General features: G+C 37.0%; 1 protein-coding gene, 1 long non-coding RNA gene and 1 other non-coding gene across 5 annotated transcripts in view; 1 reads left to right on the top strand and 2 right to left on the bottom strand.

The window, feature by feature from the left end:
* TM9SF2 (transmembrane 9 superfamily member 2) overlaps positions 1 to 23,244 on the top strand; it is an 84,293-nt gene that overhangs the window by 5,068 nt on the left and 55,981 nt on the right. For all 3 annotated transcript variants that reach the window (XR_004899896.1, XM_028526298.2, XM_036011409.1), the window contains exon 2: positions 22,804 to 22,871. Coding sequence is in view for 2 of the 3 variants with exons in the window: in XM_028526298.2 (XP_028382099.1) it covers positions 22,804 to 22,871 (68 nt within the window). In the remaining variant the exon portion in view is untranslated. The remainder of the gene's footprint in view (positions 1 to 22,803; positions 22,872 to 23,244) is intronic.
* LOC118497374 lies at positions 665 to 23,141 on the bottom strand. The gene is made up of 3 exons (XR_004899897.1): positions 22,954 to 23,141; positions 2,989 to 2,994; positions 665 to 675 (listed from the first exon to the last, which is right to left on the bottom strand). It is a non-coding gene; the product is annotated as an uncharacterized LOC118497374 (long non-coding RNA).
* Positions 14,728 to 14,941, bottom strand: LOC114509050. Its single transcript, XR_003685605.1, has one exon. It is a non-coding gene; the product is annotated as a small nucleolar RNA U3 (small nucleolar RNA).

The following is a 23,244-nucleotide window of genomic DNA, read 5'->3' on the forward strand; positions in this document are numbered from 1 at the left end:
ATATGGAATAAGTCAAATTTAAGAAAATAGTTCTAAATGTTGCTTTGAACTGACCCAAGTATGAATGTAGTAATCTGACCTGTTTTAATTTGACCATAGAAGTAGTTTGAAGATTTTGAAATATTTAAAGAAAATATAATTTATATTATTAATACAATAGACATATATTTAGTTATATAAAATAATTGACATTAATATAGCAATATAATATCAGTATAATTGTTATATTTATTGATATTTAGTTTCACATTCTCATAGTTTTCTCTGGAATAATAGCATTGATTCTTAGCTTCTAGAAACTAATCATTGTGTAGGAGTTACTGATACTGTTTCAAATATGAAATCTGGCATTGGAAAGAGTGGCTCTCACTATGATAAATTCACATTACAGCAGTTCTCCTTCCTGTTGAAAAAAATACATGGAGTTGAGTTAGAAAGTTTGCTTTCAGAAGTAAAAATTTTGAATAAAATTATGTTAAAACTCTGACTGTTCATAATAGATCTGAGAGCTAGGACTGGGAATGCAGGCATGCTCACTATAGAGAAAATAATGTCCTGTTGCCTTCGGCTCTCTACAAAGAAAAGCCCCTCCAAAGGTATATACTTGAACATCTGAAACAAAACTGTAAATATGTGTTCCATATCTAATACCCAGACACAAGTAAGTTATAAATACTGGTTCCTGCTGTCAGTCTTAGAGCCCAGTTCCTATTCTTTGCAATTTTCTATCAGTATCCTCTCAGTAATTGTTGTGGTTCATTGTACCCACTTTAAGTATGTTCTATAAGATGATTCTCTGTTGCCATTAAAATTAACTAAGTATCCGTGAAAGGCTTATAGGAAATTTGTGAATTTTTTTCCTTGCTCTTGTTATTTCTCAACTTTCAGATCTATTTATTGCCCTTTGCTAATAATAATGATATCATTAATCCTACAACCCTGTGATTTTTAGATGGGGAAATTGAAGCTGGATAAAACATAATAACCCTCCCAATAATACATAGTTAGTAAGTAGTGAAGCCGAGGTACAAATCCAGGCATCTCTGAACCTGAAGTCCGAGCTCTTCCTCATGTTGAGTCCCTCCTGTATCTTCCATGCTGAGCACTCTCTACTTTTGCCCTACTTTGGATATCCCTGGCTGCTTTTAATCCTGGACTTCCACAATTAATACAGTCAACATAAAGTTTTTTACCTATGTAATCTTTAAGTAGTCAGATTTTATATTTATTCCTTTCTGTGATAGTCTATAATTGAAATTCTTTTTTTCAGTGGAGTGGGGAGAAAAGACTTAGTATCTAGTAGATCAGCTTCCACGGGCATTGCTGGTGAGATAACGCAAAGCTCATTGACATCTATTTGTGTATTCTACCATTTTTATTGTCTGATTTAAGATTTCCCTTTTTCAGAATTTTTGCCCCTGTAAATACTTGTAGCTCAGGAGCCCCAAACCAGGGAGCTACTTAAGTGTTTGTGATATTCTGAAAAAAAAACCACCTGGAGGACTAGCAGATGTGGATATGCCTTTCATTACTCACATTATACGGGAGTATATCAATGGTAGTGGGTCAGTGCGAAAGAGACTGTGTCTCCTCTAATGTGAGGCTCATTGCAGGGGTGCCCAACCTGTGGCCTGTGGGCCACATGCAACCCAGGATGGCTGTGACTGTGGCCCAACACAAAATCGTAAATTTACTTAAAACATTATGAGGTTTTTTTGTGATTACATGTTGCAATGTATTTAACATTTGGGTCAAGGCAATTCTTCTTCCAGTGAGGTGCAGAGATTCCAAAAGGTTGGATACCCCTGTAAAGAGTCCTAGACAAAGGGCACATATCCTATGTATGATGCTAAACTACATTATCTCCGTGTGTCTGTGCAGAAAGAAAAGGTCAAGAAGCAATCATAGGACAAGAAGCTGCTCCCAAAAGGAGATAAGAAGGGAGTTACACTCCATTCCCTCCAAAATACACAATTCCTTCTGGCCAGCCCTCAGTCATGGAAGGAAGAAGGGTCCTGTCCATTGACCCCACACTCCACCCCAACATTGCTCTTCCACCTCACATTCTTCGCATTAATTCTGGTTGAGGACCTGAGTGGTGAGCATGTTGGCACTTCACATCTGTATACCATAGATACAGTGAAGGCTACACCTTCAGACTAAAAGTGGAAAACCGAAGTCAAAGAGACTCAGGAGGAAGGAATTACACCAATAGTCTGTAGCAGTCAGTACCATAATATTCTTGCACAGGGTTGCTGGCATCCACCCCATGAGTTGCACACTTTCATTTGTAGTCCTGTTTCTGTGTTCAATACATATGGGTATGGACTGTCATACTTCTACTGTAATGCTGACAGCCACCCCACACCATCCCTAACTGTATATGTGAGCTATGGCTTGGTGCAGTTAGTCTGCTCTCTCATGATGTAAAACACCTTCTTGTACATCCGTTTGAAGACAGGGCAGAAGCCTTCCAGCCTTGTAGCCAGTCCAGTGTGTCTGGTTCACAGGGTGAATCCACCATGGCAGGATGGCAGAGGCCCCAGTCAGGAACTCTGTGCAGACCCAATAGTCCGAGTGGTTGTTCTCAGCAGTCAGTATTCTTGCCCATTGGGGGAAGGTGTTGTTTCCGCAGAATCCAATCAGACAACCCCCAAGAACTTGACAGAGAAAGAACTCAAGCGTTAATGAATACAGCTGATCGTAAACCAGTTTCTGAGTCTATAAAAGTGTCAGATGAGAAGACTTTTGCTGGAATGAAATTAAGTAGTGACAGTCTGATAATCCTCTTTATCTGCAGTTTAAATGTCTCTGGTGATATCGTCAGGAGCTCAGGTAAATTCTGTATGGTGGAGACTGCATCAGTGTAGTTCTCAGTAATTCCAAATCAAAGGTTGAAGGAAAAGAAAAGAAACACTAGTGTGAAAGAAAACTGGAGAAATTCAGGATCCAGTCTACTTTATAGGTGAGAAATAAAATTTTACAGACAATTCACTGAATTAGAGTCTGCATTCCATAACTGTGTATAATATATTTTATCGAGACATAATTTTTCCCCTAAAGTCACCCTCACTTTTATTAAAGAGCCGCATCAAGACCAGTTCATTTACCGTATTAATTCCAGTTTCAGTTTGGCCCGATTATTTGCAAAAACACAGTAGGAATAGCAATTGGTCATATAGGCTTTCTTAAATCTACTTTGAGGGCATGTTTTAAAGAATTCCTAGATTGAGCTTTAATCATCCCCTCAGGGCAGGGAGGCCAAGCCAACACAGTTGCCATCAGGCTTTTCCTGCAAGTACCTGCAGCTTTGGGTGAGTTTCTCAAGTTCTTGAAGTCCCCAAAATACATTGAGGTTCTTCCCATGCCATCTTTCAGGAAAGTAACCTTCCCTCCTTACTTGGAAAGACTGCCTTGGATTACATGACCAAGCAAGGTACCAGACCTCCAAGGGGCTTTTATTGGCTTCAAAGTCTATCTTAATTCCTTACAGCTTTCTGATGACATCCAGAGTCCAGGCAGCACTCCTTTGGCAATGTTATTCCAGACAAAGACTTAGTTGTTAAAATTGCAATTGGAAACTGGCTTTATGTGTCCTATTATGAGGAAATCAGATTCCTATTGGATTTATGCAAACAAACATATTGCTATGAAAAGAATAATACTCATTGAGAGCTTCCAAATTCCAGAGGGATCAGGTAGGGAGAAAAATATAAATGCTTTGATACCACATATGAAAGTATACTTTATCAAATTGCTTTAAGAAACAGAAAGTTTTCTTATGTCTGAAAAACAAATGATTAAAAATTAGCAATATTTTTTCAACAAAAGTTACAAAAACCACAATTATCTTCAGTTTATTATGTCCCATAATTAATTTGTTCCCATAATCCTGATCATCTGCAAGCACCTCTATAAATCTAGTCATTTCACAGAGCTCCAGCAATCTTTACTCAGTTCAAAGGTAAGATCCAAAATCCATTCTCAGAAATATGCAGTTGTCCAAAACAAGTCAGAGTTCTCTCCATGGACCCCTGCCAAGATATATTTTACAAATTCATTGGAACAAAATGATGACTTTTAATAAATGACAAAACCTAAAATGACATGGTTACAGAGGTAAATACAATGCAATTGAAAAAGGAATTTGTTTTCATGCAATATTTTAAGATGACTAAAATTACAAATGAAAGTATATCAGAACTTATATAATCTCTAGAACATCCACTTTAATAATAAAAATATGTGTGTACAAATAGGATATACTTACTATTTCTTTATTTGACAAAGCTTCCCATGTACTTTAAGCACATTAAATAGCCCTAATTAGTTCCAAAACTTCTCTTTTATAAAAGGAGAACAAAGCCACAAAGTATTCCAGGGACTCACTGGAATAACCTAAAGTCGTTTCTCGATTAAAAGTCTCTTAAGATTTGAACGTTGGGAAGACTGTCAAACTTAACCAAAAGATTATAACATTAACTTTTTGTAAAACAACACATTTTTATGGTAATAACTTTAAGAGGCAGTGATAAACTTAAAACCGGTTTTCACATCAATTAATTTATCCAGACTACAGGATCCTTTTTAATTTAGTATTTACTTTCTTTATGCCAATAAAATATTGCACCCTAATTGTGCCATTAGGAAGAAGAAAACACACCACATATAATACACAGACAAACATATCACATAAAGACTATACACATAAAGACTGAACACATAAAAACTATACACAAAATTTGACTTACTAATTTGGTTAGAGAAAGCATAAGATATTCTCATCTGCTTGTCTTTTTGCTTCTTCCCTCTACACAATCCTGCAATTTTCCTTTTCCCTTTTAGTTTGTCCTTTTAACACATCCAGAAATCAGGACACCTACTTTTAATTCTACTTCCTTCAAAATATATTGCCATAATTTACATCTTTTATTACTAAAGCCATATATTTTTCCCTGACTTAAATGTAATTACCATTCTTTAGATTGACAAATTCATGAATACATTTCCTAAATTTTACCATTTACTAGACCCTCAGTAAAACAATTCTGATTACTCTAAAATTTGACCTAAGCCTCTCCTTTCCAAAATAGAAACAAAAATGAAATCTAGAGCTAAGGCAAAATTTCAAGAAGTTGTAGGACTAACCCCAGAACCATGTCTCCTTATTTTTCTCTAACTTAAGCTTACCCTCTAATTTCCTTACTTTTGCTTTAGCTGCTTCTTTCTTTTCCCCCACACAGGTCCTCTACAAGGCTTGTGGGAGCTTTGGGGCCATCCCCCCAACACTGGTGCACTATCCCAGGATTACCCCAGCTATTTCCAGGATTACCCCTTGGCCTCCCCCGTTTGTCATGTTATCATATGCAGTATACTTGACAGGGGTATTTTCTGGAATATCCTGTTTGTGAGACCAGTTGTACAGGAGCCCCAAACTAGGAGCTGCTTAAGTGTTTATGATACTCTGAAAAAACCACCTGGAGGACTAGCAGATGTGGACATGCCATTTATCACTCACATACAGGGGGATGCATTGAGGGCACTGGGTCAGTGAGAAAGGCCACGCCTTCTCCAGTCTGAGGCTCGTTATAAGGGGTCCCAGATAAAGGAGGCACATGTATGCAGGACTCTAAAACTACAGTACCTCAGTGTATAGCTGCAGAAAGAAAAAGTTAAGAAGCTATCACAGGACAAGAAACTGCTTCCAAAAGGAGAGAAGGAAGGAGTTACAATTTATTCCCAATATAATACACATTTCTTCTAGCCAGCCCTCAGTTGGGGGAGGGACAAGGGCCATGTCCATTGACCCCACAATAGTTGTTCAGTATTTAACAGTGGAAGCTTTTATAGTTTTTCTTTTTTCTTTTTTCTTTTTTTTTTTTTTTTTTTTTTTGTGGCTCTACCTTGGTATCTCAAACTCTTTTGTCACTAATCACTTACTTTGATCTGTGTACAAAGTCAAATTTCTTCATAGATTTTTTTCTGCCTTGAAAACCAATTGTAGGTAAGAGATGGGGAAGATGTGATGGCAGTCAGGTAAGGTGTAATAAAAGCAGAAACAAAAGGACAAAGAAATTGGAAAAAATGCAGTCCTGTGGCATGGACCATGTGTCTTAAGGCAATAAAACAGAGTGTAGTCTTGACCATAGCTGGGATCACTTGTAAAGTGGACAGATTAGGACTAGAAATAAAATTGTACTTTTGGAAGGAAAAGGATTTAGAAGGGAGACCATAGAACTCTAAATTAAATTAAACTTTTTATTGAAAAGTTCTTAGAGTGGATTTTAATCAGTCTGTCTAAGTCTCTCTTTAGAATTTACAGTCTTGATTTAGGATTTATCTGTAACTTTCTTAAAATATTTAACATTGCAAGAACTTTTTGTGCTTGTAATTACTCAATTTGGGACATTTTGAAAGCGGTATTGTGCTCTAAGTAGCACATAATGCTCTTTCTTGTTATGTCAGTGATAGTTTGGAGTTGGCCCTCTCTATTTAAGGTAGATTTCCAGAAGGAGATGCACTCAGTGAACTTTTAGATGAATAATAAAGAAATTTAGAGAAGAAAGTGACCTTAAGGTTAATCAAATATTGTCTTTTATAGCACATTGCTATTTTAATGATAAGAATTCATTAATCATATTTAATGAATTAAATCTCATTTAGATTCAGTGTATGCCCCAACACTATATAAATGGCTTTACCACTTTTTATTTTACTTACATGAATGTATGTCTTATTTCCCCATCTGGGTTATAAATTCTTTGAAGGCAAGTATTGATGTATTTTATATCATATTACTCACAATGTCTAGTACAGCATATTGTGGGTATGAAATAAATGTGTCTATTGAGTGAATTTCTTCTGGTTTTTCAGGATTTGTTAATGTTCTTCAGTTTTCGTATATACTGCACATTCTACAATTTTCCCTTATTTAATACTTTTTTAAAAAATCCTCACCTAAAGTTATGTTTTTGTTGATTTTAGAAAGAAAGGAAGAGATAGAGAGGGAAACATCGATGTGAGAAATATCCATCTATTGCCTCCTGTATGCGCCCCAACTGGGAATTGAACCTGCAAACTTTTGAGGTACGGGATGATGCTCCAACCAACTGAGCCACCCGGCCAGAGAGCTATTTAATACTTCTTTAGAAGTCATCTTCCCTGCTTCTTTTTTTATTGATTGATTGATTTGAAAGAGCAAGTGAAACATTGATTGGTTGTTCCCCTTATTTGTGCATTCATTGGTTGATTCTTGTGTGTGCCCTGACCAGGGATCAAACCTGCAACCTTGGCATATCAAGACAATGCTCTAACCAAGCTACACACACCTTGGTGTATCGGAATGATGCTATAAACAACTGAGCTACACAGCCAGGGCATCTTTCCTGATTCTTGAACATTTTTCCATACTATATTTTATTCTTTTGTATTTATTTCTTACAGCTTTGAGTTGGCTTCCATTGCTTGATAATAAGACTGAAAGTCTGCTCTCACCTTTAAAGCCTTTTCTTTTTCCAACTCTTGTTACAATTTTCAGAATTCAAGAAAGTTGAAAGAATAGTATAATGATCATCTGTATATTCATCTAGACTCCTCGGGCCAACAGTTGTTTATGTTTTTCCCTATCTGTTTTATCTGTGTGTATATTTATATTTTTTAGGGGTGAATTTCATGATGTACTTTGCCCTTCATCAAAAACACATAAACTCATTAGCACCTCATTTCCTTTCTCCTTTCTGTCAATTTTTTTAATCCTTACCTATGGATAGGTTTATTGATTTTAGAGAGAGAAGGAGAGAGAGAGAAACATCTATGTGAGAAACATCAGAAACATCAATAGGTTGCCTTCCATATGCACCCCCACTGGAGATAAAACCTGCAACCTCTTAGTGTACAGGACTATGCTCCAATCAACTGAACCACCCACCCAGGTCATTTCAATTTTTGACATTTGTTCTACTGCCATAGTATGAAGATTCACATTCTTATACTTTTGAAATGTTCTTGTTTCACTGTAAGGATCAATATTTAAAATAGAGTATTGTAAATGTAGCATATTTACAGACATAATTCAATCTGTTTTATGTTAAAAGTATTCTTTTAAACTATGTTCCTTAGCATGTTTTAAGTGAAATTATAATTCTTAAATTTTCAGATTTTTACAATGTAAAAAAGGAAGAATGAACAAAAGTGCTACAAAAATAGCCAAGATGAACTGAATATCAAAGGTGTGTTTTGAGTAGTTCCCTAAACAACAGAAAAAGGTCCATAATTTAGTGGTTATATTTATGGTAGAGTAACTTTCCTGTAAAAGTAAGTGTGGAAGTGTCAGAATTCTGAGACAAGAAGGAAGAAAAGTAGAGGACTGAGGGCAGCAGACATTAAAAGTGATGGTAGCAACAGCTGGGTTTATTTTTTTGAGGCAGCAGTCCAGTTTTTTAACTTATTTGTCTTAAAGTAGAGCAAGCAATCCCTAGTTCAAAACATTATTATGAGACTTGTGCTTGATGATTATCTTCCCCTTTCCTAGACTTATAGCAAAGAAGATGAATAGGCGTAAATGATAGATTAAAAAGCATACTGTCCTAGTGTCCTTTAATGGAAGGAGAAGAGAGTGGGCCTCTTACAGAAACCCTCAAGGCTATCCTTATACTAATAAGTATTCAAATTCAGGAATGTCTAATTTTTCTAAAGTAATAGGTAATAATAGCTACACTTATCTAGTCATTTAAATTATACTGATTGTGTAGCAACTGTGGCCAGCTTCTGTGTTGTTTGCTATTTTAGTATTAACTTATTCTTTCGTCACATTAAAAAATTATTACTTGTTTAGGAGCTCATATTTATTTCTTAATAAATAGACATAGGATTTGAGATGAACCCAACTGTCTGACATAATGCTGCCTTCAAAGTGAAGCTGTGTTCTCTATTTATGTGCTGTATGTTAAGATTAATTTTGTTTATAGGTGAAAGTTTTGTGAGATTTTTTTTTTTATTTTGCTTTTTGGAAAAATTTGTGGACAGCCCTTGATGGCTTGTAGACATCCTTAAAAGTCACAGAGCAAGGCTAAAACATGTGCTTGTTAGGAGACCTTAACACCTTTGTTTTAGGAGTTGAATTTGAAACTACTTTACCAGATGAGGAAAAGTTGATACATAAGCTAAACTTAATGGGGATTTAAAACTAGATAAAATGCCAAGAAGATGGCTAAAAACTAATGATGTTCAAATAGGAAAATAGGGAGGGAAAGGGGTATAGGGGCCTTTGGGCTATAGACTAAAATGGAGTTAGTGTAGTAATCTGTTAAAGTGATAGTAAATTACATAAACAAAAGCCTAGCATGGTTTCTGTGACAGAAATGTTCCTGGTAAGCAGAAGTTATTCAGCGACTTGCAGTAGATAGATGTAGAGGGAGCTGGTGAATATGATTTCTGAGGTTTTGATAAAATTGTTTTTTTGGGTTTTTTTCAAGTTAAGTTGGAATATACAGTGGTTTGGGTTGGCTTACATGCAGAGTGGAGTACTGAATAAATCCATGGGGAAAACAGACTTCCAGGACAGGTTTGGATATTAAATATTGCCTAATTTGGATATTAAATTTAATAGAGAATGAAAGCAAAATGTTTCATAATATTAAGCTCCTATGTGTAATGCATGGTAAAGCCAAGGGAATATATTTCCAGAAATTCCCTTAAAGTTACATAAGAGCACAATCGATAAGTTAGTTTGGTCATGGACAGGTTAACAAAGTATATTTAAAGAAAAACAACAACTATATTTTTGAGATGATGACCTCTACGATATTGCTTATTGGATTGACCAAAAAATTTGTTCAAATTTAGAGTAAGACTTTTTTGTGTGTGAAATTTTTGAAAGATTTTATTTATTTATCTTTAGAGAGAAAGAAAGGGAGAGAAACATCAATGTATGGTTGCCTCTCACGCACTCCCTACTAGGGATCTGGCCCCAACCCAGGCATATGCCCTGACTGGGAATCGAACCTGTGACCCTTTGGTTTGCAGGCTGGCACTCAGTCCACTGAGCCAAACCAGCTAGGTAGAGTAAAATACTTTTTTTAAAAGTATATTTTATTTACTATGCTATTAAAGTTGTCCCAATTTTTCTCCCTTTGCCTACCTCTGCCTGGTACCTCCCTTCCCTCCAGTAATGCCCCCCCTTAGTTCATATTCATGGGTTGTGCATGTAAGTCCTTTGGCTTCTCCATTTCCTATGCTGTTATTAACATTATCCTGCCTATTTTGTTCCTACCAATTATGCTTCTTATTCCCTGCACCATTTTGACCTTTCTTCCCCTTCCCCCTCCCAGATGATAACCCTCCAATTGATCTCCATATGATTCTCTACCTGTTCTGGTGGTTTCCTTCATTTTTGTTTGTTTGTTTTTTAGATTCAGTCGTTGATAGTTGTGAATTTGTTGCCTTTTTAATGTTCATGGTTTTGATCTCTTTTTTCTTAGATATGTCCTTTTAACATTGCCTGTAATAATGGCTTGGTGATGATGAGCTCCTTTAACTTTACCTTGTCAGAGAAGCACTTTATTTGCACTTCCATTCTAAATGATAGCTTTGCTGGATAGAGCAATCTTGGATGTAGGCCCTTGCCTTTCATGATATTTAAATTATGATGTTCTTTGGTGTGTTCCTCTTTGTGTCCAACTTGTTTGCGACTCTCTGTGCTTCCTGGACTTGTATGTTTATTTCGTTCACCAAATTAGGGAAGTTTTCTTTTATTATCTTTTCAAATAAGTTTTCAATTTCTTGCTGTTCCTCTTGTCCTTCTTGAACCCCATGATTTGGATGTTGGCACATTTGGAGATGTCCCTGAGGTTCCTAAGCCTATCCTCGTTTTTTTTATTTCTTATTCCTTTCTGTTCTGTTTGAATATTTATGTCTTCCTTATGTTTCAAATTGTTGGTTTGAATCCAGGCTTCCTTCCCTTCCCTGTTGGTTCTGTGTGGATTTTTATTTATTTCACTAAATATAACCTTCATTTCTTCCTTTATTATTATTATTATTTTTTTGCCATACTCAATGAATTCTCTGAACATCCTAACCACCAGTGTTTTTAACTGTACATCTGATAGGTTGACTATCTCTGTTTCTTATAGTTGTTTTTCTGGGGTTTTGTTCTATTCTTTCAGTTGGGCCATATTTCTTTGTCTCCTCAATTTAGCAGCTGCCCTGTGTTTGTTTCAGTGTGTTAGAGCTGGTTTTATTCCCTGTCTTAGTGGTGTGGCCTACGGTAGAAAAGGCACCTGTAAATTTCGTGGGGTGGAGCCTTAGATAATTGTTAGGGGGAGGCAGCCCACTTCACTGCTTTCTTGATGTGTGGGGAGGAGGGCTCAGAGAGGGGACAGTCTTGCCCCCTGGCTTCTGGAGGTTCACCTTGGCACCCCTCCTGTTTCCAGTCACTTCACCCCCTTCCTGTGTGTGACTGGCACCCTTCCAGCTGCTGCGCTGGTGGTGAATCCCACAGTGGATGGGTTTGCATATGTTCTATAACCATAAGGACCCTTTAAGCCTCAAAAATGTGGCAGTTTCTTCTGCTGCCCCAACCCTCACTGGTTTTTACAGCCAGAGGTAATGGAGATTATCTTTTTGTTATTGGAACCCTAGGCTGTGTGGTGTGACCTTGGGCTAGGATTACTCTCTCCCAAGGTATCCCTCCCAATTTTCATCTACCATATGTGAATGAGGGACTGTCTGTTTTGCCACTACCTTGCTGTACCACACTACGTCTCCGAGACTCTGCCCCTCCTAACCTGGATGAATGTGGCTTCTTTAAATCCTTGGTTGTCGGACTTCCATGCAGCTCGATTTTCTGACTGGGTATTATTAGTTTTGAGATCTGGTTGTAATTCTTTCTGTGGTTGCACAAGGAGATAAAACATGTCTACCTGCATCCATTTTGACTGGAAGTCTCAAGACTTTTTTTTTCACCAAGAATTTTTGAACAACGTATTCACCATTTGTTCCACTACCTTCTACCATCTTTCAGGCAACTTCATGATTCCATCTTCCCAAAACTTTTTATCTTTTTAAGCAAAGAACTGTTCCAGGTATTTTTTGCAGTCTTCCAGGGAATTAATATTGTTTTTATTAAGAGAATTTTGTAAAGAATGAAATAAATGGAAATATCTGGTGAATATGGCATTGACTCAGAACTTCCAGCCAAACTGTAACAGTTTTTGCCTAGTCATCAAAGAAACATGTGGTCTTGCATTACCCTGATGGATGATTATGCATTTTCTGTTGACTAATTCCTGATTCTTTTCATTGCATGTTGCTTTCAGTTGGACTAACTGGGAGTAGTACTTGTTGGAATTAATTGTTTGGTTTTCCAGAAGGAGCTCATAATAGAGGACTCCCTTCCAATCCTGCCTTATACACAACATCACCTTCTTTGAATGAGGACTGGCCTTTGGTGTGGTTGGTGGTGGTTCATTTTTCTTGCCCACATCTCTTCTGTTCCACATTATTGTAAATTATCCACTTGTCATTGCCTGTCACAATTTGTTTTGAAAACAGAACATTTTTGTTACGTGTAAGTAGAGAATCACCATGGAAAAATATGATCAAGAAGGTTTTTTTCACTTACCTTATGTGGAACCCAGATATCAAAGCAATTAACACAATTAAGCTGGTACAAATGATTTTCAGTGCTTGATTTGGACATTTTGAGTGTGTCAGCTATCTCCTGCATGGTAATGTTGATTGTTCTCAGTTAGTGTCTTGATATGATTGTCAGCTTCAAATGGTCTACCTGACTGTAGAGCATCATCCAGTGAGAGATCTCCAACACTAAACTTTGATAACCATCATTGGCATGTTTGATCAGTCACAGCACCTTCTCCATACACTGCACAAATTTTTTTATTGCATTTCAGTTGCATTTTTACCTTTCTTGAAACAATACAGCATAATATGCCAAAAATGTTGCCTATTATCATCCATCTTCAATATTAAAATGGCTACACAAAAATTCACCAATTTTGATCAGTGTTTTTAATGCACACTGATATGGCAGTTGTCACAATACAGTCTAACAAAATTGTTTCCAGTGAAGTTAAAGACAACTAAGTGCTACTAGAGACAATTTACAGAAAAAACCTGAACAAACTTTTTGGCCAACCCAATAGAACATAAGTAAGAGATGAAGATTGTCATTGAAGAATTATACTTATGGCCAGAAAGGCTAATGAAAAGTAACACTGTCATTCTATACATATATAAAACTATAGTGTCTAAACCTTTCATTTTTCTTGTAATTCTCAATCACATACCTTTTAAGAAGGGTATGAGGGTAGGGCAAGGTCCTGAGAAAAGCAGCTGGTGTGATCAAGGAGATAGGTGATTCAAAAAATTAAGACCCTTCTGTTTTGAAAGATTAAGAGGAGATATGGGAGAAGTCAGAAAATGAGAATATGGTTTTCTCTCTGTCTTATAATCCTATAGCCAGAAGACATACCATGAAACTTCAGAGAAAGCATCATAAGCTACGGAAATATTGCCTCATCATTTGGGAAGAAATGGAAGAAACTTTAACCATAAATTTATATGCCCTTGAACAGTGTCCTAAAATTTTTCACATAGCATCAGGTCTTTAACCCAGTGCCCTGCTTTAGGTTTTCTAAGATGTGAATTTAAAGAACATTGAAAAATATGTAGGGCCTTGGTGGTTTAGCTAAATTGGTCAGAGCATTGTCCCTGTGTTAAATCCTTAGGGCACGTACAAGAAGCAACCAATGAATGCATAAAGTGGAACAACAAATTGATGTTTCTCTCTCCCCTTCCTCCTTCCCTCCCTCCTTCCCCCTGCTCAAATCAAAATTTTTTAAAGAAAAATGTCTGGCAAACATAGGTCAAGGATGGACTAGGAGTCAGATCCAGCTTGCTTATTGTTTTGTATGATCCTCAAACTAAGAACATCAAACTTCAGTACCAATAAGTAGAGTTTTATTAGGATGCAACCATCTTTATTCACTTATATACTGCTTATTGCTGCTTTTTGCCCTACAGTAGCAAAGACTGGAGTCCTGTAAAGCCTGAAATATTTACTCCCTGGACCTTTAATAAAAAGTTTGCTAAACCCCTGGGTTACACTAACAATATTAGAATTATTTTTTGAGGTAAGTAAAATATTGTAGTGACATGAGTAAAATGTTATATGTATGAAGAGGTACCAAGCAGCACTTTATACTTTTCTGTTACTATGCTAATATAGTAGCCATTACCCTCCTATAACTATTTAAATGTAATTAAAGTTAAATTTTAATTATTTTACATTTTACAGTATTTATTTGAAAAAAAATCACCATGTAAGTAGACCTGCACAGTTCAAACTCATAATGTTCCAGCATTGGCTATATTGTCTCTCTCTCTTTTTTGGTTATATATCATCATGCTGTTTATTTTTTCCCATTTTTATTGTATTTTTTTCCATTACCGTTTATTCCCCTTATACCCCCTTCCCCAAGCAATCACCACACTGTTGTCCATGATTCCTTTTTTGTTCAAACCCTATACCCCTTAACTTATCCCCACACCCCTGAGCTGTCATCCTTCTCTCTGTCTATGGGTCTGTATATATTTAGCTTGTAAGTTCAGTTTGTTTATTCAATTCCATGATTCCATGTACAAGTGAAATCATATGGTATATGTCTTTCTCTGACTGGCTTTCTTTCTTTTTTTTTTTTTCTTTCTTTTACCACTCAGACTGCATTCTTTCCCTCTTACTCTTCCAAAGGAAGAGAAGAACGATCATCAATGGCTATTGGCAGTTGCAAAAGCAACGCCAAAAGCTGGCTTCACACTAAGGAGAGAACACTACACCTCCTCCTCATGGTTTGGGGTGCTCTACATGATCAGAGAAACTCCTCTAATAACAAATTATAGAAATGATCCCTGAAAGTATAATCTTCTGACTGGCTTATTTCACTTAGCATGATGTTCTCCAGGTCCATACATATTGACACAAAGGGTAAAATTTTTTTCTTTGTTTCAGCTGAGTAGTATTATGTTATATAAATGTCCCATAGTTGTTTTATCCACTCATCTACTGACAGACACCTGGGCTACTTCCACATCTTGGCTATTGTAAGTGAATACAGGAGTCCTTATGTTCTTTCAAGTTAGTATTTTGGGTTCCTTCAGTTATAGTCCCAGAAGTGGGATCACTGGGTCAAAAGGCAGATCCGCTTTTAATTTCTTGAGGTATCGCCATACTGCTTTCCATAGTGGCTACACCAATCTGCATTTCCACCAACAGTGCAAAAGGGTTCCCCTTTCTCCACATCCTCACCACACTTGTTTGTTGATTTCTTGATGATAGCCATTATGACACATGAGATATCTCATCGTAGTTTTAATTTGCATTTCTCTGATGATTAGTTATCTTGAGCATCTTTTCATATGTCTGTTGCCCATCTGTATGTTCTCTATGGAGAAGTATATATTGAGGTCCTTTGCCCATTGCTGATTTTTCAGTTGGGTTGTATTTTTGGTGGTTTTCTGGGGGGAGGGTGTTGAGTTTTGTAAGTTCTTTATAAACTTTCGATATAACTTCTTACAAGATGTATTGGCGAATATGTTCTCCCATTCCATGGGTTGTCTTTTTATTTTGTTGATGTTTTCTTTTAATGTGCAAAACCTTTTTGGTTTGATGTAGTCCCATTTGTTTATTTTTTTCTTTTGTTTTCCTTGCCTGGGGAGAGATTTCTGATAAAATACTGCTATGAGCATTGTCCAAGATTTTGCTGCCCATGTTTTCTTCTGTGGGGAGGCTCTGCCCACAGAGCTCCCATGCTGCTGCAGATAAGAATAAGTCTACCAAGACAGGATCTGCTTGGGGAGGAAAGACTAACCAGTCTCTCAGAGGAGAAAGGCCTTGAGCCTATTTCTAATGGGCTTTTATTGGGTTTAGTTTGCATAGGAATACAGGGCATATGTGTAAAGCTCATCAGTCATTGTCACACAGTAATGATCAAGGAATAGATAACATTCACAGAATTATAAGGGCTTATTCTGAGTCAAGGTCGGATAGATAGAGTAACACCAACGGGCCATAAAACTGGGAAACAAACTCCTTTTGTGCTTGGACCTTTGACATTTAAATTGAAGGCATTCTTAGCAAAGCAGGTTTCACAGGATTTTATGCATTCTCTCTTAGGCCTGATTGCCGTGCCCACTCTCCCACCCCCTACCCACTCTCCCAGCCAGGAACCACCCATCCTGGCACAGGGCTGCACCCCCCTTCAGCATTGTTTTAGGCTTAAGTCAGGTGGGGGAAGTAAGGCAGCCAAGAGATTAGGAGACTTCTTACAGATAGAATGAGGACTCAGGCTATGATAAAGCTAAGGGGTGAGGGCTTTTTGTCCCTCCATAATCCCCTAAGTCCTTCCCTGATGGCCCCTTCATGACTGTGCCTGTCTTAGGTGGTTCCTTCCTTAAGGAATCTTAACCATCACTGGCTAACCAGCCATCCTCCAGGGGCCAAGAAGGGCGAAGTAAAGGGGGCAGAGACTGCGCCCCTACAGGGAGGATAAGTTTTGTTTCCTTAGTGGCTTATGGTCCCAAGGACTTTTTACTCAGCCTTACCCATAGAGGGTTACAGCTTCTGAAACCAGGTAGGGCGGCTCCCAACATTCTTCTATGATTTGTATGGTTTCAGGTCTGACATTTAAGTCTTTGATCCATTTTGAATTTATCCTTGTGTGTGGTGTAAGAAAGTTTCATTTTTCTGCACGTGTCTGTCCAGTATTCCCAACAGCATTTATTATATAAACTATCTTTAGCAAATTTTATATGCTTGCTTCCTCTGTTGAGTATTAGTTCACTATAAATGTGTGGGCTTATTTCTGGGCTCTCTATTCTGTTCCATTGATTTATGTGTCCATTTTTAAGCCAGTACCATGCTGTTCTGATTACTGTGACCTTAGAGTATAGTTCCATATTAGGTACTGTGATTCTTCCAACTTTGTTCTTCTTTCTCAGTATTGCTGTTGCCTTTTCTGGTTCCATACAAGTTTTTGAAATACTTGTTCTAGTTCTGTGAAATATATCATTAAAATCTTGATACCAATTGTGTTGAATCTATAGATTGTTTCAAGTAGTATGGATATTTAAATTATGTTAATTCTAACTTCCATTAAAATGGTTGTGTACTTCCACTTAGTGGATCTTCTTCAGTTTCTTTCTTCAGTGTCTTATAATTTTCCCAGTACAGGTCTTTTACATCCTTGGTTAGGTTTATTCCTAGGTATTCTATTTTTATGAAGCAATTGTGAATGGGATTGTTCTCTTAATTTCCCTTTCTGTTAGGGAAATTGTGTTGGCATATAAAAATGCAGCTGATTTCTGGATATTAATTTTGTATCCCATTTCTTTGCTGAATTTACTTATCAGTCCTAGCAGTTTCTTGGTGGAATCTTTGGGGTTCCCTCTGTGCAGTAGCATGTCATCTGTGAATAAAGTCAGTTTTACTTCTTCCTTTCCAATTTGGATGCCTTTTATTTCTTCTTCTTGTGTGATTGCTCTGGCTAGGACTTCCAGTACTATGTTGAATAAGAGAGGTAAAAGCAGACATCCCTGTCTTGTTCTTGATCTTAAGGGGAGCGCTCATAGGTTTTGCCCATTGAATGTGATGGTGGTATTGTGTTTGTCATATGTGGCCTTTGTTATGTTTAGGTATGTTTCCGCTATTCCCACTTTGCTGAGAGTTTCTATCATAAATGGGTGCTGGATTTTGTTAAATGCTTTTTCTGCACCTATTGATTTGATCAGGTGGTTTTTATCCTTTATTTTGTTTATGTGGTGAAAAACATTTATTGATTTGCAAATGTTGTGCCAACCTTGCATCCCAGGAATAAATCCCACTTGATCACCGTGTATGATCTTTTTGATGCATTGCTGTATTTGGTTTGCTAATATTTTGTTGAGGATTTTAGCATCTGTGTTCATCAGGGATATTGCCTATAATTTTCTTTTGTTGTAATGTCTTTATCTGGTTTTGGAATTAGGATAATGCAGGCCTCGTAAAATGAGCTTGGGAGCCTTCCCTCCTCCTGAATTTTTTGAAATAGTTTGTGAAGCTGAGTTGTTAGTTCTTCCCAGAATGTTTGGTAAAATTTCCCTGTGGGGCCATCTGGTCAGGGCTTTTGTTTGTTGGGAGTTTTTGATTACTGCTGCAGTGTCACTTGGTGTGATCTGTCTATTCAGATTCTCTGATTCTTCCTGATTTAGTTTTGGAAGAGTGTATGTTTGGAATTTATCCATTTCATCCAGGTTGTCCAGTTTGTTGGCATGTCCTTGTTCATAATATTTTCTTACAGTCCTTTGTATTACTTTGGTGTCAGTTGTTATTTCTCCTTTTTCATTTCTGATTTTGTTTACTTTTTTGTTGATGAATCCAGTTAAAGGTCTGTCAATCTTGTTTATCTTTTCAAAGAACCAGCTCTTGGATTCATCGATCTTTTGTTGTTGTTGTTTTAGACTCTTTCATTTACTTCTGCTCTAATCTTTATCATTTTCTTCCTTCTACTCACTTGGGGCTCTATCATTCTTTTTTCCAGTCCCTTTAAGTATAAACTGAGATTGTTTATTTGAGCTTTTCCTTGTTTTTTTGAGATAAGCCTGTAATGTTACGAGTTTCCCTCTTAGGATTGTTTTCCGTGTGTCCCACAGATGGTGGATTGTGTGTTCTCATTTTCATTTGTTTCAAGGTATCTTTTGATTTCTTCCTTGATTTCATTGTTGACCCATTCATTGTTTAATAACATGTTATTTAACTTCCATGTCTTTGTGTTTTTCAGTGTTCTTATGATTGATTTCTAGTTTCATAGCATTGTGGTCAGAGAAGATGCTTGATATGATTTCAGTCTTCTTAGATTTATTGAGACTTGTTTTGTGTCCTAACATGTGGTCTATCCTAGAAAACGTACCATCTGCACTTGAGAAGTATGTATATTCTTTTGGGATGAGATGCTCTGAAGACATCAGTTAAATCCATTTAATCTAGTGTGTTTAAGGCCTCTCTCTCCTTGTTGATTTTCTGTCTGGAGGATCCGTCCATTGACGTTGATGGCGTGTTCAAATCCTGGAGTGTTGGTTGTTTTTCTGTCAGTCTCTTTCCCTTTATGTCCATCAAGATTTGCTTTACATATTTAGATGCTCCTGTGTTGCGTGTATAAATGTTTATAGGGTTATATCCTCTGGTTGGATTGTTCCCTTAACTATTATATAGTGTCCTTCTTTCCCTTGATTTTAAAGTCTATTTTGTAGGATATAACTATTGCTACTCCAGCTTTTTTTTCTTTCCATTTGCATGAAATATCTTTTACTTTTAGTTGTTGTGTATCTTGCAATCTGAGGTGGGACTCTTGGAGGCAACGTGTATATGGGCATTGTTTTCTTACCCATTCAGCCCCTCTGTCTTTTGGTTGGAGCATTTAAGCCATTTACATTTAAGGTGATTATTGCTAGAGACATATTTAGTGCCTTTTATTTTTAGAGTATTTTCCTCTTTATTTTTTTTCCTCTTTTTCTTCTTTAAGCAATCCCTTTAACATTTGTTGAAGTACACATTTGGCGTTAACAGACTCCTTTCTTTTTTTGTTTGTTTGTTTGTTTGTTTGTTTGTTTTCTCTGGGATGCTCCTTATTCCTCCTTCAATTTTAAATGATAGCCTTGCTGGGTAAAGTAGACTTGGTGTAGGTGCTTGCTTTTCATCACCTTGAGTATTTCACACCACTCCCTTCTGGCCTGTATTGTTTCTGTTGAGAAATCAGAATACAGACTAATTGTTGTTCCCTTGTATGTAACTACCTCCTTTTCCCCTTGAATCTTTTAGCATTCTCTCCTTGTCTTGAAGCCTTTCATTTTAATTATGATGTATCTCAGCGTAGTCAAGTATCTCTGGATCCACATCATTTGGAACTCTTATGAGCTTCCTGGGTATGTGTGTCTTTCTTTCACCAGAATGTTTTAGGTCATTATTTCTTCAAAAAGGTTCTTAATTCCTTGTACTGTCTCTTCTCATTTTGGTATTCCCATGATACAGATGTTGTTATGCTTCATTTTGTCCCCAAGATTTCTTAAGCTCTCCTTATTCTTTTTAATTTTTTTTGTTGTTGTTGCTGCTTTGCTTGGATATTTTTTTCTATGTTGTCTTCCAAATCACTGATTCAGTCCTCTGCTCCATCTAACCTACTATTTATTCCCTCTAATGTATTGTTTATTCCAGTATATTTTTATTTCATATATTGTGTTCTTTATTTCTGACTGGCCCTTTGTAATGGTTTCTGTCTTTTTTCATGCTGTTGAGTGGTGTTTTAATTATTACTCTAAAGTCTCTGGTAGATTTCTTCCCTCCATTTCATCTAAGTTCTCCCTCTGGAGAATTCTTTCATTCTTTCATTTGGGGCCTGTTTCTTTTTCTTCCAAACTTGGCTGCTGTTTTGTGTTTCTATGTGTTAGGTAGATCTTAAAGACTGTGGTGTAGGCCTATGTCACACCCTGCCTGTGACAGGCCCAGGGAAGCCTATTTAGAGCTATCAGCGATCCACAGTTTGTGGCTCCCATTGAGCTTGGGTGTGTGCAGGAAGAACCAGGCTGTGCACCAAGGCTGGCTTTAACCAGCACCAGGCCTGGATAGGGTCAACTAAAGTCTCACAGTTCCCAGAGATCGACCTGTAGACTTTCTGTTAGGCTTAAAGAGTGAAAATCTTCCCACTGTACTCCTCAGCAACAAGGCTTAAGTACCACATGGTGGGGCAGAGTAATTCCTGAGTCAGGTCTATTCCTTTACTGCTGGCTGATGCTACTTGGAGGGGAGTGGTCTGCCTGGGGAAGATGACTCCTGCAGTATGGGGAATGACCCAGCACAGGGATCCTGGATCCTGGCGGCTGTACCTTTAGTTCTCTCCCCAGAGCCACAGAATATATTTGTATTCAGGCATATTGTAATGCTTACCTTTTTAACTAAAGTGACCAATGATATAGTCTTGAGTATTCCATACAAAGAGAGACATTTTCTTTGTGTGTTTGAAGTAGTGTTGCCATTGAGTTGTCATTTCATTTGAGTAGAATTTTAGGGGTTACATATGATACTGTTCTCAGCTCTCTATATAAAGGCTAGTGTTGTGTCTTCTGTCTTACAACATGAATATTGGATAAGCATTTTATGGCAAAACCAGGGGGGGGTCCAACCTTTTGGTATCTTTGGGCCACACTAGAAGAGTCATCTTGGGCCACACATTAAATACATTGTGACATGTAATCACAAAATAATCTTGTAATGTTTTAAGTAAATTTATGGTTATTTGTGTCAGGCCACATTCCTAGCCATCCTGGGCTGCATGTGGTCCGTAGGGCACAGGTTGGATACCCATGGGCCATAAGCAGTTTAGTTTGGGCATTCACAATTGTGAATATTATAAAATGTATTTGGTTTTATTTATTATTAACAAAGTACTTTGTAAGTGTTAGCTCATCAATACCCCAATGAAGTAGATACTGTTATCCCCATTTTGCTGATAAGGAAATTGAAGCACCCATAAGGAAACTGAAATTGTTAAATAACTTGACCAAAGTCACATTAGTAATAAATGGTAGAACTGGAATTTGAACCCAGGCAAACTGGCCCCAGAATCTGTTCTTTTCCCTGTTATGTTTTGCTGCTTTTCCCATGGTGTTGTATTATTTGTTCTTTGTGTAATACATCAAACATCTTGTCTGGCTTTGGAATGTTAACAAATATAAGAGGACAGCTGGTAACACTAGTGAATGAGATCAAAATGACAAGTGTGGCTCTATGCCATTCCAGGGAGCCTCATGATCAATCACAGACTCCAGAAGCAGCCTTAGCAGGCTAACTCTATAAAAATAAGTTGTCCCAAATACAGAGTTGATTTTTAGTTGATTTTGATTAGCACACAAATTATTTATTGTCCTCTTCAAGTAAAGAATTCTGTCATGAATAACAGTGAGCCTCTAATGAGAAAGTGGGTGTGTGTTTTGAGTTCTGTGGAGAAAAAGAACCTGAAATACACACTGGAGAAATTTTGGGAGCTTCAGTGGGAAGGTGTAGTTTTAAATTAGCCCATATGTCCTAGAAGGCTGATACAGCCTTTTTTCCCCTTCCCCATTGCTGAACTTGATCTTATAAATTTCTTTGCTGTTACTACCATGTATCAGCACTCTTAAATTGACCAAAGCAGCCCTCCAAAGTTAGCTCTTTTTGTCATTGTCCATTTCCTGTCTGCTTAAGAGTACACAAGTGCATGGGATTGTTATTCTAGTATAGTTGATATAGAAAGTGCTTTACTACTTGGAAGCATGTCTTCATTGCAACAAGAATGTTTTTAAAAATTGTTTTAAAAGTAAATATTGTTTTTGTGCTTCAGAATGAAATACTGAGCTTGAAAACCAGGTTTTTATAAATATATATGTTGATGTGATAAACATATATGTGTTGATTATGAATACACATATGAATATATGTGTTGATTATTTAGTTAAAATATTTAATTTTTTAGAAATTTTAGAACTTAAAAAGCATTTAGAAAATATTGGAGACATTTGCACCTCTAATAATTCAGCATTGGTGTAATTTGAATGCATCTAAACCCCACTTGGCAAGTGGTTTTATAAGAGAATTGTTTAAAGTGGGTTGGATATCATAAAATTTCACATTTCAGGCATATCAAATTCTTTTTAAATCCCAAGCACACTGAAGTTTTGATCTTCCATTGTTTATATTCTGATTCTGTGTTTCCTTATTTTCAGGCTGAAATAGAGCTGTTCGTGAACAGGCTTGACTCAGTAGAGTCAGTTCTTCCTTATGAATATACAGCGTAAGTTTTTCAGCTTGGTTTTTATATAAAACTTTATATGACTCATCAGAATTTCATACATTTAGAGCTTTATATGTCCCACAGTGCTTTTAAAAATGTGTGGCTCAGTAGATTGAGCATTGGCTTGCAATCCAAAAGGTTGCTGTGTCAATTCCTATCAGGGCACATGCTTGGGTTGTAAACCAGGTCCCTGGTTGGGGGTGTGTGAGAGGCAACTGATTGATGTTTCTCTTGCACATCTATATACATCAGTGTTCTCTCCCTCTCTTTCTCCCTGCCTTCCCCTCTCAAAATAAGTAAATAAAATTTTTTTATGAATAAACATCAATGTTCATGTAAACTTGAGAATAAAAAAAATGTTCAGAACCTGAAA

The sequence above is a fragment of the Phyllostomus discolor genome, chromosome 11 (assembly GCF_004126475.2).
Source record: "Phyllostomus discolor isolate MPI-MPIP mPhyDis1 chromosome 11, mPhyDis1.pri.v3, whole genome shotgun sequence".
Classification (NCBI taxonomy): domain Eukaryota; kingdom Metazoa; phylum Chordata; class Mammalia; order Chiroptera; family Phyllostomidae; genus Phyllostomus; species Phyllostomus discolor.